At 46.7% G+C, this 24,514-nt stretch overlaps 3 protein-coding genes across 13 annotated transcripts in view; 1 reads left to right on the top strand and 2 right to left on the bottom strand.

Moving 5' to 3' along the window:
- Nucleotides 1-40: 40 nt before the first annotated feature.
- Nucleotides 41-11,668, bottom strand: EXOSC1 (exosome component 1). 2 transcript variants are annotated; one of them, XM_059169291.1, is made up of 9 exons: nucleotides 11,510-11,668; nucleotides 11,290-11,405; nucleotides 8,800-8,874; nucleotides 7,299-7,387; nucleotides 5,465-5,498; nucleotides 4,917-4,967; nucleotides 4,702-4,786; nucleotides 4,255-4,389; nucleotides 41-988 (listed from the first exon to the last, which is right to left on the bottom strand). In XM_059169291.1, exons 1-8 carry the CDS (start codon nucleotides 11,574-11,576, stop codon nucleotides 4,283-4,285), a joined length of 624 nt encoding a protein of 207 aa, XP_059025274.1. In that variant the 5' UTR covers nucleotides 11,577-11,668; the 3' UTR covers nucleotides 41-988; nucleotides 4,255-4,282. The 2 variants fall into 2 exon arrangements, with proteins under 2 accessions (XP_059025274.1, XP_059025272.1); XM_059169289.1 differs by lacking the exon at nucleotides 41-988 and having other exon boundaries at nucleotides 3,952-4,389.
- A 58-nt stretch (nucleotides 11,669-11,726) lies between these two features.
- ZDHHC16 (zinc finger DHHC-type palmitoyltransferase 16) lies at nucleotides 11,727-20,861 on the top strand. 8 transcript variants are annotated; one of them, XM_059169280.1, is made up of 12 exons: nucleotides 11,727-11,798; nucleotides 11,964-12,098; nucleotides 15,292-15,539; nucleotides 15,720-15,914; nucleotides 16,060-16,148; nucleotides 16,536-16,564; nucleotides 17,178-17,311; nucleotides 17,447-17,494; nucleotides 18,357-18,442; nucleotides 19,096-19,219; nucleotides 19,420-19,490; nucleotides 20,273-20,861. In XM_059169280.1, the coding sequence occupies exons 3-12, from the start codon at nucleotides 15,297-15,299 to the stop codon at nucleotides 20,385-20,387; spliced, it is 1,134 nt and encodes a 377-aa protein (XP_059025263.1). In that variant the 5' UTR covers nucleotides 11,727-11,798; nucleotides 11,964-12,098; nucleotides 15,292-15,296; the 3' UTR covers nucleotides 20,388-20,861. The 8 variants fall into 8 exon arrangements, 7 of the variants coding, with proteins under 7 accessions (XP_059025263.1, XP_059025261.1, XP_059025262.1 ...); XM_059169278.1 differs by lacking the exon at nucleotides 11,964-12,098 and adding an exon at nucleotides 15,086-15,197 and having other exon boundaries at nucleotides 11,750-11,913; XM_059169279.1 differs by lacking the exon at nucleotides 11,964-12,098 and adding an exon at nucleotides 15,024-15,197 and having other exon boundaries at nucleotides 11,750-11,913.
- Nucleotides 20,862-21,124: 263 nt separating this feature from the next.
- MMS19 (MMS19 homolog, cytosolic iron-sulfur assembly component) overlaps nucleotides 21,125-24,514 on the bottom strand; it is a 34,138-nt gene continuing 30,748 nt past the window's right edge. For all 3 annotated transcript variants that reach the window (XM_059169273.1, XM_059169274.1, XM_059169275.1), the window contains 10 exons: nucleotides 24,232-24,300; nucleotides 23,888-24,014; nucleotides 23,320-23,420; nucleotides 23,120-23,176; nucleotides 22,797-22,983; nucleotides 22,385-22,467; nucleotides 22,092-22,256; nucleotides 21,951-22,010; nucleotides 21,578-21,678; nucleotides 21,125-21,498 (listed from right to left, as the gene is read on the bottom strand). In XM_059169273.1, coding sequence (XP_059025256.1) covers nucleotides 21,471-21,498; nucleotides 21,578-21,678; nucleotides 21,951-22,010; nucleotides 22,092-22,256; nucleotides 22,385-22,467; nucleotides 22,797-22,983; nucleotides 23,120-23,176; nucleotides 23,320-23,420; nucleotides 23,888-24,014; nucleotides 24,232-24,300 — 978 coding nt within the window. In that variant the 3' untranslated portion in view covers nucleotides 21,125-21,470. The remainder of the gene's footprint in view (nucleotides 21,499-21,577; nucleotides 21,679-21,950; nucleotides 22,011-22,091; nucleotides 22,257-22,384; nucleotides 22,468-22,796; nucleotides 22,984-23,119; nucleotides 23,177-23,319; nucleotides 23,421-23,887; nucleotides 24,015-24,231; nucleotides 24,301-24,514) is intronic.

Raw genomic sequence — 24,514 nt, 5'->3', positions numbered from 1 at the left:
AAATACAAAACGAAAACCCTTCTGGGGTTTCTAGTGGCGGTTGAAATATTCCCACATGTGATCATCCAAAAATAAGCCATTCCTCACACCAGTGTGGGATAAACTCCTTGACTTCTGAGGCCTAGGAGTTCATTCTGCTGTGTGTTTTAGAATCCCTCCCCTGCCTTAATGTTTTATGGCAGTGAGATGCCTCTTGATCATGTCCAAGTGTGTCTTTCACTGTATCTGTTTCTGATTATGTTCCAGTTGCTTGGCCCCACCATGGGCTCAGTACTCATTTTGAGTGTAACCGTACTAAATCTTTTTCCCAGATCAGTATAATAAAGGAGTGATGTGCAATATCTTCTGTGTGATATAGTGATCCCTCTAGAACTTTAAGACAACCAGTCAGTTTACACAGCCTGGTCCACATATGGTATATCTTACTAGGTTTTCTATCTTAGGTTGGGGAGCTGAGGTGTGGGGGAGCAGGTCATCTTAGCTGAACTCTCCATTCCTATTGCCTCTACAGCTCTTGTTCAGTGATGCTGGTTACTGAGTACCACTTGAGTGGAAAATGAAATTCTGAAACCCCATTATACCTTTTGAGTAAGGTAAAGACTTGTTTACATTAAAAAGCTAATATTTTTCTATTAGAAATCTATAAACTTGATTCACTTTTCATCCTCAGAAATTACATACAACTTTATAAAATGATGCAGGAAAAAAGAAGTTGATTACATTATATAAATAATTAGGAAGGGGCATGGCTCACATTTACCTTCTCTCTAAGGTCTTTGAAAAGATTGTGGGATCATAAGAGAGACTCCAAGGCATGAAAAAGCTCTTAATGCCTTTCTTCTAGCAGGAGGTAATAGGGGCCTCTGTCTGGGAAGCTCTCACGAAGCTCCTCTGTGCCGGCCATTGGCTGAGGCATGTTAACATACACAGTCTCTAATCTTCATCACCTCTGAAAGGGCTGCTATCCCCAGTTTACAGAAGAAACAGGCTGAAAAAGATGCAGAAACTGGTCAAATATATGCTACCAAGTACTGGAACCCAGAGAAAAGATGTTCAACTAAAGTCCTTATTCTCAGTTTAAATACTTGAATCATCTTCTTGAGTTTTTCACTTGATCTGTACAGTAACTCTAGGATGAGCTTTAGTAATTTAAGTCTCCCAACAGTCTGGTGGAATGTTAAATTTACTTAGCCTGTACTGAATCTTAGACTGAAAGTTGATAATCCTTTGATCAAGGCTCTTCACCGAAGTCAGACTGGATCAGCTTAGATTACTCTTACTCTGTGTCCTGACATCTGAATTTATGGCAGTCTTCACTCACTGACTAGAACTCTTACAGGCAGGAAAGTAACAGAAAGCCTGCATTATCTACCAACACCACCAGGAGGCTAACAACTAGCATCGTTCCAAGACCCTGCTTAGCTAGGGTAGCTACCTAAGCAGCATCATCTAGTGGGGGCGGGGGGGGGGGTGTTGTTGCGATTTGTAGGCAGTTTTGAAATTCACCTCACCCAGGCTGAGAATCACTATTCCAAGGCACAGAAACCAATATCCTCCTCATCCCTTAGAACCAGTTGTAGATTAGCAGATATCATCACTAAACATCACTATTTGGGCATAGCTGTTGAGTCAGCTATGAGAGCACTCAAAAAAATTTTTATTGCGCTTTTGCTATGTTTAGTCACAGTACCAGGCACTGAAGATTCAAAGAGATTCCTGCAATACAATACTGGATGGTTAATGGAGAAAATCCATCCTGCTCTGCAGATCTGAGAGCGCTGTTATTAGCTGCTTCAAATGTTCTTTCTGACACTTTATTAGAATGTTTGTTTACGTATCACCTGTCTTTCCTCATTAGAATGTAAGCTCTACAAAGAAGGGATTCTATCGTTCACTGTTTTAACTCCTAGCTGCTCAGTATATGTTTACTGAATGAAGTCCCAACACGCACTCAATTAATGAACCACTGCTAATTTGGAGAGCCTTTAATTTCATGCCCAGGGTTCAATCAATATTTAGAAAAAGGCACCATGGTATAGAAGAAAAAATTTTGGCTTTTTAAGACAGACTTAAGTTTGAATAATGCTCTAATGCTCTGCCACTTGATGTCTTTGTGACTTAGGGCAAGTTAACTGATTTTCCTAAGCCTCAGTTTACTTCTCTATAAAATGTAGAAACGATCAGAACATTCCAGGGCTACTGGGAAGTTCAGAGGTAAGTAAAGTGGCTAAAGTGGTTAATGCTGTAGAGAGAATCAAATGGTAGCATCTTCTTGCAAGGCAATATGGGAACACCTAACCAAAATTTTAAAAATACACATTCTCTGACCCAGTGTTCCACTTCTAGGACTCTGTTTTGCCACAGAACTTAGGCATGCACAAGGATATATAGGATAGGGGTTTTCTTGGTAGCATTGCCTATAAAAAAGGAAAATCTGTAAAGTTTTAAAACCTCTATCAGTAATGGGACTACTTAAACTACATAGTAACGTAAGGCCTGGAATTTGACAGATCCTTGATAGAAGGCAACCAGATCTGTAATAACAATAACATAATACTGGTATGTACTGGAACTTAGGTATTTCTTCCTCACAATAACCCATGAGATTATACTATGCCAGACGAGGAAAGAGACATAAACAAAAATAACTTGCACTACTATCAATGTTCAACATCTGATTATTTTAGTATACTATAATTTGTACAGTGTTACCATTGGGGGAAAAATGGGCAAAGTGTACCAGGAATCTCTTATTATTTCTTAAAACTGCATGGGGAGCTACTGATCTCAATTCTGTTTTCTTTTTTTTTTTAAAGATTTTATTTATTTATTTGACAGAGATCACAAGTAGACAGAGAGGCAGGCAGAGAGAGAGAGAGAGAGAGAGAGAGAGGGAAGCAGGCTCCCTGCTGAGCAGAGAGCCTGATGCGGGCCTCGATCCCAGGACCCTGAGATCATGACCTGAGCCGAAGGCAGCGGCTTAACCCACCGAGCCACCCAGGCACCCCCCCCTTTTTTTTAAACACTTTTTTTAATATAAAGATATTTATTTATTTGACAAATCACAAGTAGGCAGAGAGGCAGGCAGAGAGAGAGAGAGGACGAAGCAGGCTCCCCGCTGAGCAGAGAGCCCGATGCGGGACTTGATCCCAGGACCCTGAGATCATGACCTGAGCTGAAGGCAGAGGCTTTAACCCACTGAGCCACCCAGGCGCCCTCGATTCTGTTTTCTTTTAAAAAACCAACCTAACCTATTCAAGGCTAGTAGCTAGAGGATATAAACCCAGGTGGGTTGACTCCAGAGTTCACAGGTAACCACTGTCGGTACACCTAAAAGATAAGGGCTCCTTGAAGAACATCTCAAGAACTGACATCTCGAATTCTTTCCTTCCGGTCCCTCGGCAGCTTCTCCACGCTTAACCCTTATCCCTTCCTCATCCCCAAACTCGGATGTCCATTCCTTCTGTGCTTTGTTCAGGCTCCTTTGTCTGCCTTGAATATTTCCATTCCACTTAGTCAAGTTCTTCAGTTCCTTTTATTTCACACATCCTTCCCTGGTCTCCCATGACCGTGCTCTTTCCCTCTTTTCAGTTCAGGTTTAACAAACATATGCTGGGGTACCCACTAAATTAGTAATACTAATTTCATCTAATTACTTTCAGAACTACTCACATGTACCCTGAATCACCATGTGTTCTTTAATTTTCACTAAACTGTACTGTCTCTCAATGAGATGTATATAAAGTGCTTGACTCAGTGCCTGGCATATAGCAAGTACTCAGTAAGTGGAAGTGCTTAGAACATAGAAAATATAAGAAAGATTGGAGATTAGGCTTTTCCAGAGTAAGCAAGCACTTCACACATGTCTGTAATGGGTGTCAGCAATCAGGCAAATCCCTCCTCTGAATGTCATGATGCTTTTTAGATGCTTCCCTACTCAAGACAACGAAAGCCATAAAATCTTTTTAATAAAAAATGTTTTGTCTCAGCAAAAAATGTGTATTTTTAAGACTGTTAGAGGGAACAGGTTACTTCCAACATTGTACAGTTTGTTGGCACCTCTAAAAAAAGAGAAATTGATCACTCCAGAAAATGAAATCCACTGAAAGGTTCATAAGAAAAATATTCCACCTAAAGTATAAGTTGCTGGCAGATTTTTCTAAAGGTGGTTATTGGCCAACCCCAGGCGTCTGAATAAAGACAATGGCATCTTGATGTTGGATTCATACACGTACTCTTAGATAAACGGCTTACCCCTCTCCATGGGGTAAAATGTGGCTTCTTAGGTCTGCAGGAATTCAGGCTGCACTCGGGCCACTTTCCGGAATTCTTTAGTGTGGGTCTTAGGGCACTGCATCTCACACCAACTAATGGGAACCATCTGGACACCTGAAAGGAAAGAGCTGGTGTTGGAGCTGGAAACCCCAAATGTTTACCAAAGACCCTTCCCTTTCAAGGCTGGTTATGAACTGAAGTATCACCAAACAGCCTACTGAACCTCACCTCATATGCCACTGACTTAACACAGTGAGTCCCCCATTACAATTATATAAGGAGAATCATTCTAATCTCAGTAGTAAGTACTGACACTCATATTGCTTCCTAGATAATTAAAAAAACAAGGGTAACAAGAGCAAACAGTGGATTAATCCCAAACCATAGCTCCCAGGGAAAGGTGAGCACATGGATGCATGGACTTACCCGATTCACTGTGGGCCACCACCACCCCGAGCTCGTTCTCGGCAGTGGTCAGGAGGTAGTTGGATTGTGCGTCACCCAGGGAGATCTAGTCACACAACACTGGTAAAGGAAAATGATGGGTGATAAGTCTTCCCTCCTATAACCACTTGAGTTGTTTTCTACTTCTATTTTTTGTTTTGACAAAGGACCACAACACTCCTGGGAATAAAGGATACCACTTTGGCCAAGACAATGTCACCTGGGCGGAAACTCTTATAAATCTCTACCTGTAAGAAAAGAACAGGATTGTTAAGTGAAAGCTCTAAATCAGATCTACATGAAACTATTACCCCTCTGTAGACCCAATCTACTTTTTAACCCCATAGGGTGAAAAGTCATCATTAGTCAAGCCAATCAACAACTTCTATTGCTTCTACAGCATCATTATATAAAGCAAAGATTTTTAATTCAGTAACCTGATCAGGAATCTGACTTGGACAAAAGTTACTATAGCTGGCTCTGAAAGGATCCAGAGTAAATCGGAACAGTAAAGAATAAACACCTGGCTTCAAAGGCAAGGAGTAAACTAATCCCCGTCAAAAATCCTAAGGGAGAGGAATAGGACAGGGAGGTGAATTCCACACTTTCTAGTAGGAAACATCTTAAAATTCCTTGGATCTTTGGATCTACATTTCTATAAATGTTTGAAATTCACTGAAATAATTTAAAAGGATTGAGATTCCTAAAGTCATAAGGAAAAAAAGAAAAAGGACCAACCAACAACCTTGTCTTTTTCAGTAGCTCGGACATCTTCCTTGCTATAAAAAAGAATTAACAGAAAGATTAATTATCGGTGAGAAAGAATTATTCTGCAGAATCACAGACAAAGAGCTACAAGAGTAGAGAGAACGAGTCATAATGGGGACCTAGATGCCATGAGAGAAGTGGGGTAGAGAAGCATTCCAAGTCCTCAGCCGGAGGAGAAAACCACATTCCCATTCTTGGGTCACACAGAGCAGCAGTATCAATACCTCTGAGTACAGAAAAGCAGAACAGATTGGGCAGGAAAAATTAAGGAACTTTGCTGCCTTAGTAGAGCTTGAAGAGAAGCATTATAGAACAACACAGCATCCTGAGAGTGGAATGGGACCCAGAAGTTAAATTATCTGGCTCACAAGAACTGTTGATCCCTTCTCAAAGAACCCACAGGGAAACAAAAAAAAAACAAAAACCAAAAAACAAAACACACCCAACTACCATTTCACCTACTAACCATTTTTTAGAAGTATTTTATTTTTTTAAGATTTATTTATTTATCTATCTTAGAGAGAGACAACACAGGTGCATAAGAGTGGAGGGAGTATGCGCTCTATTTCACAGAGGGAGAGAGTCTCTAGTAGTCTTCCCACTGAGCGCAGAGCCCAACACAGGCTCAATCTCATGACCCATGAGATCATGACCTGAGCTGAAATGGCAAATCAGCTGCTCAACCAAATGAGACGTCCAGGTGCTCCTAAGATTTTATTTATTTTTAAAAAGATTTTGTTTTATTTGACACACAGAGAGAGATCACAAGTAGGTGGCTTGGCCGGGGGAGGGGGGGCGGCAGATAAGAAAGCTCCCTGCCGAGCAGAGAGCCCGATGTGTGGCTCGTTCCCAGGACCCTGAGATCAAGACCTAAGCTGAAGGCAGAGGTTTAACCCACTGAGCCACCCAGGTGCCCCTAAGGTTTTATTTTTAAGTAATCTCTATACCTAACATGGGGCTTGAACTCACAACCCCAAGATCAAGACTTATCCATGCTTTACCGGTTGAGCCAGGTGCCCCTCCCACACTAACCTTTTTAATGTCTCAAATCCTTGGGTTTAAACTATATTAAATAGGGGCGCTTGGGTGGCTCAGTGGGTTAAGCCTCTGCCTTCGGCTCAGGTCATGATCTCAGGTTCCTGGGATCGAGACCCACATCGGGCTCTCTGCTTGGCGGGGAGCCTGCTTGCCCCCACCCCCCTGCCTGCCTCTCTGCCTACTTGTGATCTCTCTCTCTGTCAAATAAATAAATAAATAAAATATTTTTTAAAAAGTAAACTATATTGGGCGCCTGGGTGGCTCAGTGGGTTAAGCTGCTGCCTTCGGTTCAGGTCATGATCTCAGGGTCCTGGGATCGAGTCCCACATCGGGCTCTCTGCTCAGCAGGGAGCCTGTTTCCTCCTCTCTCTCTCTCTCTGCCTGCCTCTCTGCCTACTTGTGATCTCTCTCTGTCAAATAAATAAATAAAATCTTAAAAAAAAAAAAAAAAAGTAAACTATATTAAATAAAAGAAAGGAAGGTATTTCCTAAAATGTCTTCTACTTTGTTTCATATGAGTCATTATGCATCACTAGTCTCCAGCTTAGCTCAGTTCTTTTCATTTTACTTTAAAGCCCAATCTTGTCACTATTTTCCTTTTGTCTTAGCTCATACATTATAACCTTTCCTTTGGACACCATCTGGACAGAATCTGAACACAAAGATGGGAGCCAGAGAGGCAGGTATAGGAACTGTAATTGTTCCTAAAAATTCCAGTCCCCTCTTCTATCCTCAGGTGTGGAGGCCAACGCAAAGACATGAACACTTCTTACCGGATAGTTCCTCGAAAAGAGTTCTTAAGTGGTGTGGACCCTACATACAGGATGTGCACTTTGGCAAAGCGTGAATTGATGCTAGAGACCTGTGAAACAGAGAAAAGATCAGCATTAGAATAGTAGCAGTTGTGAGCTCAAGGAGGCAGCAAGAAAGTAGGAATTACCAGGATTTTAGTCCAAGCAACCCCATTAATTATAGAATTTAAGCCAAGTTAACTTCTACTTAACTTTGCATAAATGATACATGTCAAGTGGAATGAGAGTAACTCTGGCCAACTAATAAAGTTACTGTAGGCATCCAATGAAATAATATGGAGGAGATCTTGAAAAATACAGAAACCTAACATAAATAGACACAGGATATTACAGCAAATCTAGACCTTCAGCACATCTTGCTAAAAGCCCCGTAGAGTGAACAGAATTTAAGTTTACATTTGAGGTACTGTATAATATTTGGATCACTGCGTCTTCAGTTGTTTTGAGAAAAACACACAGATTTTCTGTTGGAACAATTTATAAAGAGAGAAACTAAAAGCTACAAGTTAATTTAACCTGGCAGAAGGTAGTGATGGGGTACCTGGGTGGCTCAGTTGGTTGAGTGACTGACTGCCTTCGGCTCAGGTCATGATCCCGGACTTCCAGGATCGAGTCCCGCATCGGGCTCCCAGCAACTTGGGAAGTCTGCTTCTCCCTATGACCTTCTCCTCTCTCATGCTCTCTCTCACTCATTCTCTCTCAAATAAATAAATAAAATCTTAAAAAAAAAAAAAAAAGAAAAAAAAAAGAAGGTAGGGATGGGCAGGGAGTAAGGATATATTACATTAATTGATCATGGCAACCTTAATTTGTACTTCCCCCTGGAATACCCTAAAAGATAAGATTTAAAAGGAATGCTAGAATATAAGCTCTTTTGCTTCCCTGCAGAATAAGATCTAGCTTCTAGATATTAAAAAATAGGCCTCCTCATTACCCTTTGACACCCCTGTTTCGCAAACTGCATACTTAGAGACTCAGCTCAGTGAAAGAACTATATACTGCTGAAGCAGGCTGCCTTGATCACTAACCCAGAACTTTCCAAGCCAGCACAGTCCCGTAACCCTGTGCTGATAGAAATGTTCTGTGCTGGCCAACAGGGCAGCACTTGAAATGTTGCTGGTGGACTGATGAAATGAACTTTTTTTTTTGGTCAGAGAGAGTGAGCACAGGCAGACAAGAGTGGCAGGCAGAGGGAGAAGCAGGCTTCCTGCTGAGCAAGAAGCCCGATGTGGGACTCGATCCCAGGACGCTGGGATCATGACCTGAGCCGAAGGCAGCCGCTTAACCATCTGAGCCACCTAGGCATCCCTGAAATGAACTTTTAATTTTTTTTAATTTTAATTCATTTCAATTAAATGGCCAATATGGCTAGTGGCTATGGTATTTGACAGTGCAGTTCCACAATGATCATGATTTCGCCATTGAACAAGTGTCTTAAGCAGGGAGGTTAAAACCAACTTACCTTACAGGTTACAATAGCCCCCACATCCGGTAGTAGTTGGGACTCCGTTTCTCTCATTACAGAAATGACTGGAAGCTATAGAGAAAACAATAAAATGTAAGATCTTGACTAAGCCTTGCATAAAGGTATCTGTGGCTTAAGAGTAATGTAGTAATTCTTTGGTCCATAGCTGAGATCACAAGGACTTACAGACATAAGTGCCCAGAGGAGATAGCCTTAGAAATTCTAGACAATAGGAAGGTCAAGGGACCATTCTTCAAGGGAAGAATGCTACTAGAACACATAATCTAATCATTTCAGATGAGTCCTATGAAAGTTTTTGGTGATTTTCTTGGATTTCTTGGTGTATAACCATCGTCTATCATTATGCATAACTTGACTCCTTCCAAGTTATACTACTTCCCTCTGTTTCTCACTTTATTGTACCGGCTAGAATTTCCAAATAAACATTATATAATAATGGCCATACTTGATTTCTTCTATTTTAAGGGAATACTTGTAGTTTTCTCTTTGAGCAAGGTATTGGCTGTTGGTGTAAGACAGATACATTTTTAAAATTATTTATTTATTTATTTGTTTGTTTGTTTTTAAAAGATTTTTATTTATTTATTTGACAGACAGAGATCACAAAGTAGGCAGAGAGGCAGACAGAGAGAGAGGGAAGCAGGCTCCCTGCCAAGCAGAGAGCCCGATGCGGGACTCGATACCAGGACCCTGGGATCATGACCTGAGCGGAAGGCAGAGGCTTTAACCCACTGAGCCACCCAGACGCCCCTAAAAGATTTATTTATTTTAGAGAGTGCGTGCATGCGCAAATAGGGAGAGGGACAGTGGGAGAGAGAGGGAGAGAATCCCAAGCAGATTCCCCACTTGTTGGGGGGTCCTGACATGAGGCTCAATCCCAGGAATCTGAGATCATGACCGGAGCTAAAATTGAGTTAGCTACTCAACTGACCAAGCCACTCAGGCACCCCAAGACAGATATTTTGAAACTCATCTTTGATTTATCTCTTTCTTGTTTACTGTGCTTCAGTTCCCTGGCTGCCTTTCAGTTTCACTAACTCATTAAACATCTTCCCATCTCAAAATTTGTGTTCAACCTGTTCTTTCTGCCAGGACTGTGCTCTCAACCCAATTCTTATTTATCCTTTAGATTCAGGTTCAGTGTCATTTCTGCTGACCACAGTGGGTTTGTCTTTTACATGTTCTCACAGTAACCTGTAATATTTTTTCAAAATAGTCATCACATTTGTAGCAATATGCTAATTTGAGCACTTACTTGTTTACAAGTAAGTTTGTCCCTCGACAGCAGGGACCATGTGTATTTGGCTTACTACCATATCTCTAGAGATCAGCATTGTGCCTGGCACATGGAAATGCTCAATAAATATATGATATTTATTGTCCCTCGACAGCAGGGACCATGTGTATTTGGCTTACTACCATATCTCTAGAGATCAGCATTGTGCCTGGCACATGGAAATGCTCAATAAATATATGAAATGAATAAGCTTAGATATGTTAAAGACATTCCCAAAATTGACTGAATAGAAAGCCTCTCATTTAACATATGAGGAAAAACCTAAAACCAGAGATCAAGTTTCTAACATGAAGCAGAAACACGGCCTAGTTAGCCAGTACCTAAAAGTTTTAATTCTGAATTCTCTTTCTACTATATCCTCTATCTTTAAGCTGCTCCTTCAAAGACTGCTTATCTGATCCTGGGCTACTCCTGGATCAGCCTCTGGAACTAGAGAGGACAGTGTTAGGCACTCAACAAAATTTACTGAGCACAGGCCCTTGTGCTTGGCACGAAAGGTATGGTGGCAAGGTTTGCTTTTGTGGAACTTAAAGAGTTTAGTAAGGGAAGAGTCAAGGGGGAACATGTAACTGAATGTTTAATTATTTGCAAAGCTGAGCACAGGGAAGGAAAGAAATGTAGTTCCTTGTGAGGGTTTAACAAAACAAAAAATAAAAGCTCATACAACTCCTTTCCTTGACTAGTAGGTCTAGCATGGCTTCTCAGATAAAGTGATACTAGAGAAGCTATCTGAAAGACATTAAAGAATTAAACACGCTAAGGAGATGACCGTGTTCCAAACTGTTTGTGTACAAAGGCTCTGTGGGAAGAGAGAGCTTACCCTACCAGCGACAGTGAAAGAAGCCTGTGTGACAAGACTGCAGAGTGAGGTGGGAAGAGCGAAGCAAGATGAAACCGGAGACAGGAGACATTCGGACAAGATGAAGCTCACTGCAGGGCTGAGTCTGCCTCTGCTCGTTCCCTAACTTCCTTCCCCGAGTGTCAGCAATTTAATCAAGCGAGAGCAAGACATCCGGTCTGTGGTGGCTAAAATGCCCAGCAGTGGAGACCAGCTGTTCTACTGCTGAGGCACTAAAGACGCGTCCGTAGTGCCCCTGCCTAACGATCGCGAAACCAAAAGCTGCCTAAAAGAAAGGAAGAGAAGGGGGAACGGGAAGCTGCCCCTTTACCGCGCCGTTCTCGCTGCTCTTCGTCAGGCAGCCAGCCAGCGAAGAAAAGATGTAGCCGTGTCGGGTGTAAGTGCCGCTGCCCGGGCTGCCCTCCTCCAAGTTACACAGACGTTCGCCTGAAGAAAAACGCTGCATCAGTCACGGGTCCCCATGAGGTGCCGGCCATGCAGGCTTCCTGCTCTATCCTATCCAGAATTCGCTATGGACCCCTCACACTTACCGGGAATGCAGTACCTCACGGGTGGCGCCATGACTGCTAGTGGAGGGAAACGACGTCGACTTCTCATTGGCCAAAATTCAGGAGCGGTGCTAGAGTAAGAAACGCGCCAATTGGTGTGATTTATCACGTGTTCGTCAGGAGCCTCTCCTCCGGAAAACTTTATTTCCCAGGTTGCCCCAGAACCAGTCTGGGGGCGGGGCTCCGGCACGCTTGCGCGTGCGCTTGTGGTCCAGGATGGGCTGGCGGCGGGTCCCAGGCTGCGGGCTGGTGCTGCGAGTGGCGGGCGATGGTTGGTTGGACTGACCCGGGCCCGGCCGGGTTGCAGAGCTGGAGGGGGTGGCAGTGAACGGCGGCGGAGGCTGCGGGGGTTCCATTTGGCTGACTGGGGAGTCGGCGGGCGGCAGGTAAGAGCGGAGCCGCGGCCTTTGCTCCCCAGTGCTGCCCTTTTTTCTAGGGTCGGGCCCTGTTCGGGGCCTTTTCCTGAGCCCGGGTTCCTGTTCTCTCCTTGCTCCGCCCTGCACGGCCTTGCCCAGCACAAGACTGGCGGAGTGCACCCTTGGGGAGCTGTAATGCGCGGAGCTGGAAGGAGGTCAGCCAACTCAAGTTGCCCATTTTACAGATTTGGAAACTCAGATCCAGAGACAGGATTTGACTTGTCTGGTGGCTCAAAGATAGTTTAAGGTAGAGCCCAAACCGGAACCCAAGTTTTTTGTCCCCCCCCCCCCCCCGACTTCCAGTCCATCCCACAGTGACCAGGCCACCCCATTCAGAAGTAAAACCTTCTCCGGGTTTTTGTGACTGCAACTTCAGATCTTGCAGTTGGATCCTCTCAAGCGGATCTCAGGTCGTGTGGGCCCATGCTTAACTTTTTCTCTTTCAAGGGATGTTAGTCCGGAAGAGAAGTCTGCACTCATCTTTGTCCAGATGAGATTTGCTACAACTTTCATCTCAGTTTCCCTTGCCTTCTGGTGGCTTTGGAATATATCCCTCCCCGTTCAAATCCTCCAGCCCCCACCACTCCAGTTTCCCCTTGGAAAACAGATGGTGACTTAGAGCCTTGGAAAGAGGGGAGTGCTGTGGCTGACTTCAATCCTCTCTAATCTGGTGGCAGACGTCACTATGGCCCATGGTTGCTACGGAGGGATCAGAGTGCTAAAGGCTTGTGCTTGGGGTGATAGTGAAACTCAGCTTTGCTGTTTCCTCCTGTGTTCACTCTCATTCTTTGCACCCCACCACAATGTACACACACACAGTTTTTTCCAAATCTGTTTTACCTCAATTTCCTGAGAAGGAAGGAACTCCGTATGTTCAGGTGTGATCCCATGGACCACAGTCTCTCTTCCCTGCCATCCCTGTACCCCCTAAACCCCAGTAGCTAAAATGAGTTGCTCAAATCTGATGTGTAGCTCTGCATCTACAAGCTTTTAGCTTACATGTTTGGGTTGATTTCTGGTTGGACATGTTTTCCAAAATCCTTTCTTGCTCTTAAGTACTATGATTCTAATCATGGTTTCCTTTTCTCTTCACTGACCATAAAGAATGATAGCATCAGACACTTTTTTTTTTAAATGTTATTACTTTGGTAGGAGTGCACTCGCTATTATTTGTAGCACAGATAGACGTTGGACCAGCCTCACCACTTCTGTGTCCTCTGTTCTTTAACAAGCTTTTATTGAGTCCTTCTGTGAGCCAGGTATCATGTTAAGCATTTTGTAAATATTTCATTTATATCTTAACTAAGTGTATATATAGAACGATAGAGGGTTAGAGCTGGAAGAGAACTTAGCATTTAACCCTACCCTGTCACTGAATGAGAACACAAGGAGATTGGGTGATTTACCCAAGATCACAGAACTACTTAAGTGCAGAATGGAACCCTAGTCAAGTTATGGGGTAGATGAGAGTAAGTCTAGTCCTGGAGGCAGGCATTTCCTGTAGAGCTCTGGAATACCAGAGGTGGTTGAGGACAGTTTGAAAGGTGGAGAATCTGAAAAAGAATATTTCTGGGTTTTTTTGTAGACTGGAGAGATGGCGTATAACTCCTGTTTATTAACAGGCGAGGAATGCATCTTATTTGTGAGCTGTTGCTATAAAGAGTATTTATTAAATAGGAAACTCTCCATTAGCCACAGTAAGGGAATGAACAGGGATGTGGATAATCTGAGTCACTTGGATTTGTTGTGGGGTAAAACGTTTGTCTCTTACATTTAACTATGGCCATATACTATTTTGAAAATTCATACTTCAAGCCAAATCATGGTTCTGAGCAATAGGACTCCAACTCAAGAGGAAGGAGGAAGGCTGATTTTTCCTTTCTCTCATTTCTACACTACTTCTTAAGTCTCTTAGCTCCTAAGAGTGATGGGAATGGCCAGTTTCTTTATCCTGATGCAGAGTAGATCCTTACTGAATTGTCTACTCTTTTGCTGGCCTTGTCTGCCGGATTCTTTTTTGCCGTAAGTCATTACAGGGCTTGTGGAAGAAGGTAATGAAATGTTTTTGTTTTTGTTTTTGTTTTGAAAGGCGTCTAGTGATAAGCCAGTGTGCAAGGAGAGCACCTTGCTCCAGTTACTGAACTGAAACCGTCACTACAGTGGAGCAGCCTCCTCCAGTTTCTGTTGGGTTTTGAGCTGCCTGTTAAATAAGTCAGTGAAGTTGCTGAGGACATAGTAGCCCTAGGGGAAAATCAGATAATTTCTCTTCTGGTAAGGGCTTTGATCTGCGGAATTGATGAGACTAGCATTGAAGGAGCCCATGACTTCTGTTCTGGACATTGCCTGGGCAGCTGACCTCCCATGGCTGTTGAGTGAGGTTGAACTCACATAGAGGAATGAAGGTACTTTCAGAGGTGGGAAGTCTGGTTGGGAAGCTTGGGGGCAAGGGCAGCAGCTGCAGAGAAGACTCATGAGTGTCCAGCTAGAACTGGCCAGTGGAGACTCATCACAGAGGACAGGCTCTGTGGTCTTCATGAGCCACAGCATGAAGGCCCCCCTCCCACTGCCACGGTCTCCTGCCTGTGGTGGTGTTCTGCTGTGAACACCTGAAGTTGTCTTGGCTTTTGTATCCTTGGGGTGGGGCTGGGACTGGAATTGGAGACAAAGCATCTGATGTCATGTAGGGTAGCTGAGGTGTCCTGACAGGAGACAGGAACTCTCAGGCTACCAGGCTGGGTCTGGTGGCTTGTAACATTAGCCCAGAGGAAGGAGGAAAGATGAGTATCTTCTGCAGAGATTCAGCACCAGGGCAGATCTAGATGTAGGACCCACATGCTACGCGCTTACTCCCCCAGTGGCCATTCCATGGTGAAGAACAATTGTTTGGAGGTGGGTGGGTGGGCTAGAGCAGGCAGGAGACCCTGGGAATCCTCCCCTGTGATGGCCCTGCCCACAGAGGTGTGGTGCTTGTCCGCTGTGCTCCACCCAGTGCTCTGTCTACACAGACAACTCCGAAGACCCTGCCTTGCTTGGAGCTGCCTGCCTCTCCCCGAGCCCTTTACTGTGGCTCTTTACTCTAGGTGTGCCTCATCTTGGATTTGCTCTGTACCCATGTGGTATAATAGAAGTAGGATTTCTGCAGGTTCAGAACCTTCAGACCCTACCCAATGTAATCTGGTTGGGACACTGGTGCCACCTATTCTGCAGAGAAGTGAAGTGACCTTCCTACTTGCCACAGCTGGTGACTGGCACAGGTGGGCCTCATTTTGAGGTCTTTGCCCCCTCCTCCCTGGCGAGATAGGGAGGGACAGGACCTGACCAGCTCCTCACAATGGTGTGCTCTCCTAGGAGCCATGCGGGGCCAGCGGAGCCTGCTGCTGGGGCCCGCCCGCCTCTGCCTGCGCCTGCTTCTGCTCCTGGGCTACAGGCGCCGCTGCCCACCTCTGCTCCGGGGCCTGGTACAGCGCTGGCGCTATGGCAAGGTCTGCCTGCGCTCCCTGCTCTACAACTCCTTTGGGGGCAGTGACACCGCTGTCGATGCTGCCTTTGAGCCTATCTACTGGCTGGTGGACAACGTGATCCGCTGGTGTGGGGTGGTGAGTGATGCCCAGGGAGCAGGAAAAGGGCTGTTTTGGGGTAGTAGAAGGACATGTGTCTGGTGGACCCACATTGGGTTTGGGACCCACACCAACCCCCTACCCCAGGGAAATTCCCGAGTCTGCCCTTGGTGTTGGCAAACTCTGACTGTGTCTCCACAACCTCACTGGTGTGGGCAGGTGTTCGTGGTGTTGGTGATTGTGCTGACCAGCTCCATCGTGGCCATTGCCTACCTGTGCGTCCTGCCTCTCATCCTCCGAACGTACTCAGTGCCACGGCTCTGCTGGCACTTCTTCTACAGCCACTGGAATCTGATCCTTATCGTCTTCCATTACTACCAGGCCATCACCACTCCACCTGGATACCCACCGCAGGTTGGTCCCCACAGGGCCATGTGGGAGGGATAGAGCTGCAGGCTGTGGGAGCCAGCCCCAGGAGTGGGGAGGGAGAGTGCCTTGGTACCTTCTGAGGTCAGCTGTGCTGCCGCTGTTGTCATGATGCTTTTCTCCCTCTGCACAGGGCAGGAATGACATTGCAACAGTCTCCATTTGTAAGAAGTGCATTTACCCCAAGCCAGCCCGAACACACCACTGCAGCATCTGCAATAGGTGGGTCTTGGCTTTGCTTGCTGTGAACCCCAGCTTTGGCCGTTCTGCTGAAACCCTAGGGCAAAATTTAGACCTAAAGTTTGAGAAGACGTTCACGAAGCGCCCGTCATATATACCAGGCAGTGTGCCCTCACATCGTGACACCTGGTCCTCAGGATGGTCCTGGGTTAGGCATTGTCACCACTGTGGACACTGAGCTTCAGAGAGGAGTTAACCTTGTCCAGGATCATGTAGCCAGTGAAGCAGGGTTTGGAAGCGAGGCCTGGCTCTCTTCAAAGTCTGTGCCCTTTCCACCTCAGCAGGATGCTGGGCCTTGTAGGAAAGGATGGGCACTGACCTCTCAAGAACCTTGGCCACCGTAACAGAGCCTGTGTCCCTCCCTCACAGGTGTGTGCTGAAGATGGATCACCACTGCCGTATCCTTTTATGGTCTCTTCTGCCTGAGGCCTGTTCCTTTAGCTCCAGAGCCCCGCACTGGGTTATGGGCCACAACCAAGGCATCATCCCTCCCAAGAATACTGGGCTCATGAAAGTTAGTAGAAGAGGAGTGGTGGGGACTGGCCATCTCTGGGGCCAGGGCTGGCGGAGAAGAAGCAGGAGGCTTACCAGCTCTGGGACAGATCTTCGTGGAGCAGAGGATCTATTCTAATAGTTTTCTTTTGTAGACTGTCATGCTATCATTTGTGGGATGTTAGGAGTTGTTTGGGCTTCATGGTGTCCACTGGGCGTTCCAGATAGAACCACTGGTATCTTGGTACTGTCCCTTACAGGTGACTGGTTAACCCAAGCTAGGTTGAAGTATTGGCAGATTCATTTTGCTGAAGGATTTCAGTTTTCACAATTTCCCAGTGGGACTGGTGAAGGCTCTGAAAAACTTTAACCTCTGGGAACAGTCCTATGTTTTCCTGCCTTTGGGATATAGTTCTTGGTAACTGGAAGCCCTGTGTTTGGATGATGCCTTTATGAAGCAGGGATGAACCAGAGACCAGAAGCTGCGTTTGGTCTTATCCTTAATCCTTCCCCCACCAGCCTGGCTAAACAACTGTGTGGGCCACTATAACCATCGGTACTTCTTCTCTTTCTGCTTTTTCATGACTCTGGGCTGTGTCTACTGCAGCTACGGAAGTTGGGACCTTTTCCGGGAAGCTTATGCTGCCATCGAGGTGAGCCCATGGTTAGGAGCAGGATAGCTCAGTAGAATTTGGGGGCATGGAATTTGTTCCTAAGGAGTGGGGCTGGTAGCACCTCCATCCTAGAGGCCTAAGAGTAATAACCAGCACTGTTTTCCATCCCCTTAGAAAATGAAACAGCTCGACAAGAACAAACTACAGGCGGTTGCCAACCAGGTGGGCTGTCCCCACCCCACTGCCTCCTGCTGCTCAGGCCAGGGGGTGTAGAGTTGCTGAGGCAGCGGGGGCCCACCTGCTAGTGCAGTTGTAGAGGCTGGCTGAGGGGCCTCTCAAGACTGGATCAGGGGTATTCTGGAAGGCTGTCTGCCATGGGCAGGCTCTGTGGCCTGGGGTAAACTAAAATCCCTGGTTTGTGACAGTTTTGGGCTCTCTATCCCATTATCACCTTCTTTGGGCCGAGCAAGGACTCTGCCTTGGTGATGGCCTGAGCAGCAAGGAGTCTGTGTTAGTCTGTGTAATGGGGTTCCAGGGGACAGAGATCAGGCTGGGCCAGTCTGATCACCCTTTGTTCCTGGTCTTTCTGCATCCATTGTCAGGATCATTGCTTCTCCTGGGCCTTTTAGGACCCCTAATTCTGAGAGGTCTTGGGTCATGACTGTACCACTTAACCTCTGCTGCCCTTTCAGCCCTCAGCGGAGCTCAGTTCTCCCTGCTTGTGCTTATATTCTGGGTGTGGGCCTGGCCTCCTCTCTTGAGGATTGCAGCTACATAGTGAGGGTGTTCTCGCTGGGAAGTGGAGTGGCTTCCCCTGGAGCCCCATTTGTGTTGTCAAATCTGAAGGCTCAGGGTCGGCTCCTCCTGTGCTTTGCCATCCTGTCCAGACCCGCTCTGCCCAGTATGTGTCCACATGATGCCGCCGCCGGGCTTGGCCCACCCATCTGGCTGCTGCCCCGAGTTCTCTGTGGCTTGACTCCCTACTTTCTCACCCTGGGCTTTGGTCACTTCCCTGCCTGCAGGTCCTGGGGGCTGTAGTAGAGACCAACAGAGCAAATGAACCACCCTGCTCTTCTTTTTCTAGACGTATCACCAGACCCCACCACCCACTTTCTCCTTCCGAGAAAGGGTGACTCACAAGAGTCTTGTCTACCTCTGGTTCCTGTGCAGGTATCAAACACTCATTTTTGACAGTTTAAGTGGGGGGCAGCTAGAGGAAAACCGTTCCAGTGCCCATGTGTGGGCAGGGACCCACCTGTCATGTGCTGCTGTTCTTAGTGTGACTTAGCTTGGCAAAGAGTCAGTGCTTCATTTTCTTCAGTGTTTTGGGGCAGGGAACACTAAGGATGCTAGCACTGAGTGTTACGTGCCAGGGTAAGTTAAGCTTCTACCTCAGGGTAGGACAGTACAATTTCCAGATGAGAACTGAAGATGAGAGGGTGAAGTGAGTTGCTGTGTGATCACAGCTGGGAATGGGAGAGCTGGAATCAGAAATGTGTGCTGCCTGTTCTAAACCTGGTGCTTTCAGTACCTGCTGCTGTTTCCTAAGCGTGGGTATTTTAGGAAATATGGACCATTTTTATTTGCAACGCACACTTGTTTCCCCATCCTTCTTTCCACATAATTTATTCTTTGCCCATGTTGATGCTTCTTCATTGATGTTTTTAATAGACATAGCGAAGCAACAACTGACCTACGACATAGGCTGGGAGACTTAGAGAGGTTTCCAGGGGATCATTGCTCAGCTCAGTTTTGAATTCAGACCTACTTGTAGCCTCCCCCTCCTCAAAGCTCCCCACCAATCTCGGCCCCTCTTTTCTTAGTTCCGTAGCACTTGCCTTGGGTGCCCTAACTATATGGCATGCCGTTCTCATCAGTCGAGGTGAGACTAGTATCGAAAGGCACATCAACAAGAAGGAGAGACGTCGGCTGCAGGCCAAGGGCAGAGTGAGTAGGGCGAGGGCTTGGGGTGGAGGGTAACTGAACCTGCTGTCCTGGAAACAGAAGCCATGGCCAGGGCCAATAAGGGCAGGCCTCATAGGTCAGAACTTGCCTAGCTGAGCCTTAGCTTAGCCAATTTAGACTTTAAAATTAGGAGGGAATTAAGTAAAAAAGGGTTTGTAAAAACCTGTTTTTCTTGGCTCTAGGTTTTTAGGAATCATTACAACTATGGCTGCCTGGACAACTGGAAGGTTTTCCTGGGTGTGGATACAGGAAGGTAAAGTATAACAGCTAGTCCAGTGCCATCCAGTAGAATTCACTGTGATAAAAATTTTCTGTACCTATGTTGTGTAAGATATTAGCCACTAGCCACATATGGTTGCTGAACACTTGAAATGTGGCTAATGCACCCACAAGTTATATTTTCAATTTAATTATCATTAATTTAAATAGGCATATGTGGCTAGTGGCTCCCATACTGGACCACTGCAGGTCTAGACTCGGAGTAGAGATCACTGTTCCATTGAGCCAAAGGGGCTTAAGGCCAAAGCTGTGTGGTGTACATGCATATGTGGCTTACAGATGACTACAGCTACTGTCAAGAAGGGACCTCTAGGTAGGAGAGAGTGACCACGAGCCTCCTCCCATTTGTATGCCAGTGCCTGGAGTTCAGGCCAGCAACACGTGAGATAGTAGTCATCTGTTTGTAACACAAGTCCTAGGACAAAAAAATGAAGTTCCCTCCCTGAGCCCAAGAGACAAGGGTAAACCACTTTTCAAATTGCAACTCCCAAGACAGTAGTAACCAGGAGACCAGAAGTACCTGCCCTCATTGCAGTCCTGCCTGTCACTGCTTGGAGTGGCCCCTTAGAAGTTTCGCTTGAAACCTCTAAAGGCCCTCAAGACACCAGAGGGCACATGGGACAAATTAGAACTTTTGTTACCTTTGGGATTAATGCCAACGTAGCTTGAGGATACCTTGAATCCTTGCTGAGGACTGAGGATCAGGAAGGAAGACCAGGAACTCTTGGAACTCAGACATTCTGTCTTCTCTTACAGACACTGGCTTACTCGGGTGCTGTTACCTTCCAGTCATCTGCCCCATGGGAATGGAATGAGCTGGGAACCCCCTCCCTGGGTGACTGCTCACTCGGCCTCTGTGATGGCAGTGTGAGCTGGATTGTGTCAGTCACAGCTTGAGCACCACCCTGCTTCCTACGTTGTCTCAAGGGCCTCCAAGGATAGCTTCTTGGGATCCTTGGGCAAAAAAGTCAGTGGCCCTGCCTTAGAGTACTGTGCAGGGACAACTCAAGGACCAATCTCCTGGCTACTGCAGAAACAAGGCACGATGTGGAAAAATCCTAGGACTGATGTTCCTTTACTCAGCTCAGGCAAACTGAACTTCCAGCCCCAGACTGGAGATTAGGCAGCTAGCAACCTTGCCAGGTGCTGACCCCAACCTCCTCCAGGTTCCAGCACTGGGGTTGGCCACCTCCTCTTCCACTTGCTGTCTGAGGAAACACCTGAACAGTAGAGCGGAGATTCTGGCTTCTCAACAGGGCAAGACACCATGCCTACTGCTGAGGTCACTGCCACTTCTCACATGCTGCTGAAGGTGAAAAATAAAGGTATTTGATTTTTAAAGATACGTAGCTTCCTTTTGCTTTTACTAGAGGGTGAGGAAGGGAGAAGTCAGAGTCAGGGCCTGGTGAGTATGTGTTTTGGGGTCATGCTTCCCGTGCTCTACTTCGAGAGGTGGATGCCCCCAAGAATTACTGGCGAGTTCCTGTTGTTAGTGTTCCTCTAGCTTACGCAGTGGTGCGCTTACGCAGTGGTGCTCTAACGCAGTGGTGCTCTAGGTAGGTGCCACAGAGACATACGTGGGGAGGGGGAAAATATCTGACAGCCCCATTACCAAAAGAAACCTTTATTCTCCAGTAGGTACACACACATCCATCATCCTGGTCCTCAAAGCCACATTCATCTGCATTCGCCCCACAGCAGCATATCTTCCTTCTTCTAACAGGTAAATGGAAGAGCCCTAAGACCAAGATTTTCTTCAAACACAAGTGGTCTCACACTCAGTTACTTCACAAAGCCTTAGAAGTCAGGATTCCTATGTTAAACAGCCAGCAACAGTGGCCCACGGAGAGGCAATCAGAGGCCAGTGGTCTCCCTGCCTTGGGCAAGATGGCTTGCTAGTTAGTAATTCCAAGTTAGATTGTCTGTTGGAACAGCCTAGGCTGGGACTGAGGGCTCAGCTGCCAGGGCTCCCCAGCAGAAACCTGTAAGCAGAAAGAATGTTGGCAGCGTCAGCAATGAGGCTCATTTCAATTCCATCTTGCCCATGACCTAGAAACTCACCATTCTCCCCTGGCTGATACTGCCTCCTTGCGCACCAGTCTCTTCTTGTCATCCAGGGGCTTGGCTAAAGCTCGGATCACCTGTGGTTTGTATGGCAGCAGCTGTGGAGTTAGAAGAGCCACAGCTTCGCTCAACCAAAGCAACTGAAAGGGCTGCTTCTCTGACTCTACAACTAATGTCTTCCTCTTCTTTAGCGATTCCAGAGGATGCTCTGTGGCAGGATGGCCGTTCCATCACAGGGTGGTCAGGTAAATGCCTGCCTGTGCGTACCTCACACAGCGGTCACACAGCAGGGTGGCCAGTCCTGCTTGTTAAGGCAAAAAGGTACTTCTCTGGCTCTTCTAAGAAGGGTCCAGGCCAAAGATGTACTTACCACAGGGGTGGGCAGACGAGTAAGAGCGTGCATACACCGCAGCGCAGCAATCCGGACCGCCTGGAACACAATCCCAGAGGGTGAGAGGAGACCCATGAAGGAGACACACAGATGCCAAAGAGTTGTGGGGGCTTAACGCACCATGGAAGGGCTAGAGCTGAGGTTCAGAAACTTGGTGACGAGGGTGTCCACATGAAGACTCATGACCTGGGGTGCTTCCAACAGAAGAGGCTGAAGGCAGCTGAGGGTAGAGAGCTGTACTACACAGTCAGAGCAGGACAGGGCCTCCAGCAGCAAGGAAAGCAGCTAAAGGGCCACAGAGAAGGCAGGCACGATCATGTATGTGATAAGCCCGCTTTTCCTCCACCTCATCATGCCCCGGCTGGGGACACTGCCTTAGTGCCCCCGTCTGAGGCTCTGACTTCAGGACTTACTGTGGGCAACTCTGGCAAGAGCACAGGCTTAGGCAGCCTATTAAGTACATGAGACAGGCCCTTCAGGTAATTTGGCTTCACATCTGTAAAAACATGGAAAAGCTTAGGCAGAAACTGGTCTCAGACATAGGGCTTGGGAATTCAACTTCAATCTCTGATGAAGCTGGGACATCAGCCGAGCAAAAGGTTGGGAACCCCCCCCCCCCCCGACCAAACCTTCAAGCTCAGAAAAGGCAGAGAGACTCATTAAAGGAAAAAAAAGTGGAACAAGCATTTGGAAATTTTAGCCTTTCAGGTACAGGCGACACTACAGCTCTAAAGCAGCACTCAGGTCCCAAATTATTTGAGAGAATGTGCCCTGAGCAAAGGAAAGGTCTATATATTCGAGGCCTTTCTTTTAGACCCCTCTCACCTTGGGAAGCAGCATGGAAGCCCTGCACCAAAGCAGGCACATTATCTGTGAAGAAGCGCTGGCGGAACATGAGCCGCACCTCAGCGTGGCCAGCGCGTGTCAGCACATCTGTGCAGTCAGACATGAGCAGAGAGAAGCCGTCGGCTGCTGCTGGGCCTAGCTCTGGATCACTCAGAAGGCCCGTGAGCTGCAGAAAAGAGGTGCACCAGAAGAGAAGAATGAATCTTAAATACTCAAGAGGAGGATGACTGTCATTTCTAGGATGATAAACAAGGAAACTCCCGTTTAGGTCCTCGGCTCTCCTGTCTCCAGAACAGACTTACCCGGTCTGTAAGGCAGGAGCTGAGAGGGTGATATCTGAGTACCAGGGCCTTTGTTACCTGTAATCAGAAAGAGAACAGAGCACGACACTCGAACCCCAGAACCCCAAGAAGCATGCTTATGGTAAAAGGTCAAATGGAGAAATTTCATTTAACCAGACAGAATTGTCTCTGTCTAATCAGAATCCATTCTGGCTCCTTACCCAGAGAAGCAGTGTGAAGGCCTGACTTCGACAGGGCCCAGGGCTCAGGCCAGCCTCTACTTTGTCCACAGCTAGCTGCAGGAATTCATCCACCTGTTGCCCTAAAAATAAGGAATACTGATGCAGAGGCTACACATTTCTCCTTTAACAACAAAGGATATAAATCGTTTAAAGGCAGGGCTCCCTGAGAAGACTTTAGAAGAGAATATTATCAATCTGGCTGACTTGGCCCACTCAGATCTAGGACACCAGCGTGAGAGCCTGGTATCTCATAACACAGGGGTACTAGTATTCGGAAAGAGCGGTCTACTTCTAGAAAAAAATGATCTCTAATAGCACCCTGTGGGGAGTAGGATGACAGACCTAGACAGAGCACTCTGCTTGAACCCTCTTATCTTCTTATGTCCCGTAAGTTTTGCCCAACTTTGGTCTTGACTCTTGTCCCAAGCACTGTCCCTTGGGAGTCCCTATTATATTATTAGCAGCTCCTTTTTATAAAGGCTTAACTTCCAAGATTTCATCAGTAATTGCTTCCAGGAGGCTCCCGCCCCCAGCCTCATCTCAGTACCTGCAGGGAGCTTGTTGAGGAGTCCTGCAAAGCACTTGGCAGCGGCGGTGGAGGAGAACGGGCAGCTGGGGCAGCAGCTCAGCTCCACAAGCTCCCGCATGAGTTGGTTCAGCTGAGGGATTTCCACCTACACAAAACCTGACCATGTGATGCACGAAGAGAACACTTGCACTCCAAGAGATACCCAGTAGAAAGTGGCAGCAGGGGCCAGAATGGATGAGAACTAAATTCTCCCATGAGGAAAATAGATCAGCTTAGCCTACGGCAAGTTTCTGACCGGAAGTCACTTGGGAGCTGCCTCCCCTTGTCAGGGTTAAACTAGGGCACTCCCCAAATGTACTCACATTTCGAGGTAAGGAGCACACAAAGGCCATAAGCAGTGCAACCAGCCGCCTCTGCCCTGAGGAACCATCCTATAAAAGAAGAAGAGCTCTAGCAAGCCTGTCTTGCAGCACTAGGCTTGTCTGTCCCCAAACCCATCCCATATTAGCTCTAAAAATTTGAAGGAAAGGAGTCCTGGGACGCCTGGGTGGCTCAGTTGGTTAAACATCTGCCTTCGGCTTAGGTTATGACCCAGGGTCCTGGGATCAAGCCCCACATCGGGCTCCCTGCTCAGCAGAGTTTGCT

The sequence above is a fragment of the Mustela lutreola genome, chromosome 4, assembly GCF_030435805.1.
Source record: "Mustela lutreola isolate mMusLut2 chromosome 4, mMusLut2.pri, whole genome shotgun sequence".
Lineage (NCBI taxonomy): Eukaryota > Metazoa > Chordata > Mammalia > Carnivora > Mustelidae > Mustela > Mustela lutreola.
This window is presented reverse-complemented; position numbering and strand designations above follow the sequence as displayed.

Bases quoted from the DNA above. Each gene is read 5' to 3' on its own strand.
- ZDHHC16 (XM_059169280.1), top strand. From the start codon at position 15,297: ATGCGGGGCCAGCGGAGCCTGCTGCTGGGGCCCGCCCGCCTCTGCCTG. The intron at 17,312-17,446 runs GTGAGCCCATGG...CCATCCCCTTAG, and splicing joins AAGCTTATGCTGCCATCGAG to AAAATGAAACAGCTCGACAA. The intron at 18,443-19,095 runs GTATCAAACACT...CTCTTTTCTTAG, and splicing joins TACCTCTGGTTCCTGTGCAG to TTCCGTAGCACTTGCCTTGG.
- EXOSC1 (XM_059169291.1), bottom strand. From the start codon at position 11,576: ATGAGAAGTCGACGTCGTTTCCCTCCACTAGCAGTCATGGCGCCACCC. The intron at 7,388-8,799 runs GTAAGTTGGTTT...TCTGTTTCACAG, and splicing joins GGGCTATTGTAACCTGTAAG to GTCTCTAGCATCAATTCACG. The intron at 5,499-7,298 runs GTAAGAAGTGTT...TCTTTTTTATAG, and splicing joins TCTTTTCGAGGAACTATCCG to CAAGGAAGATGTCCGAGCTA.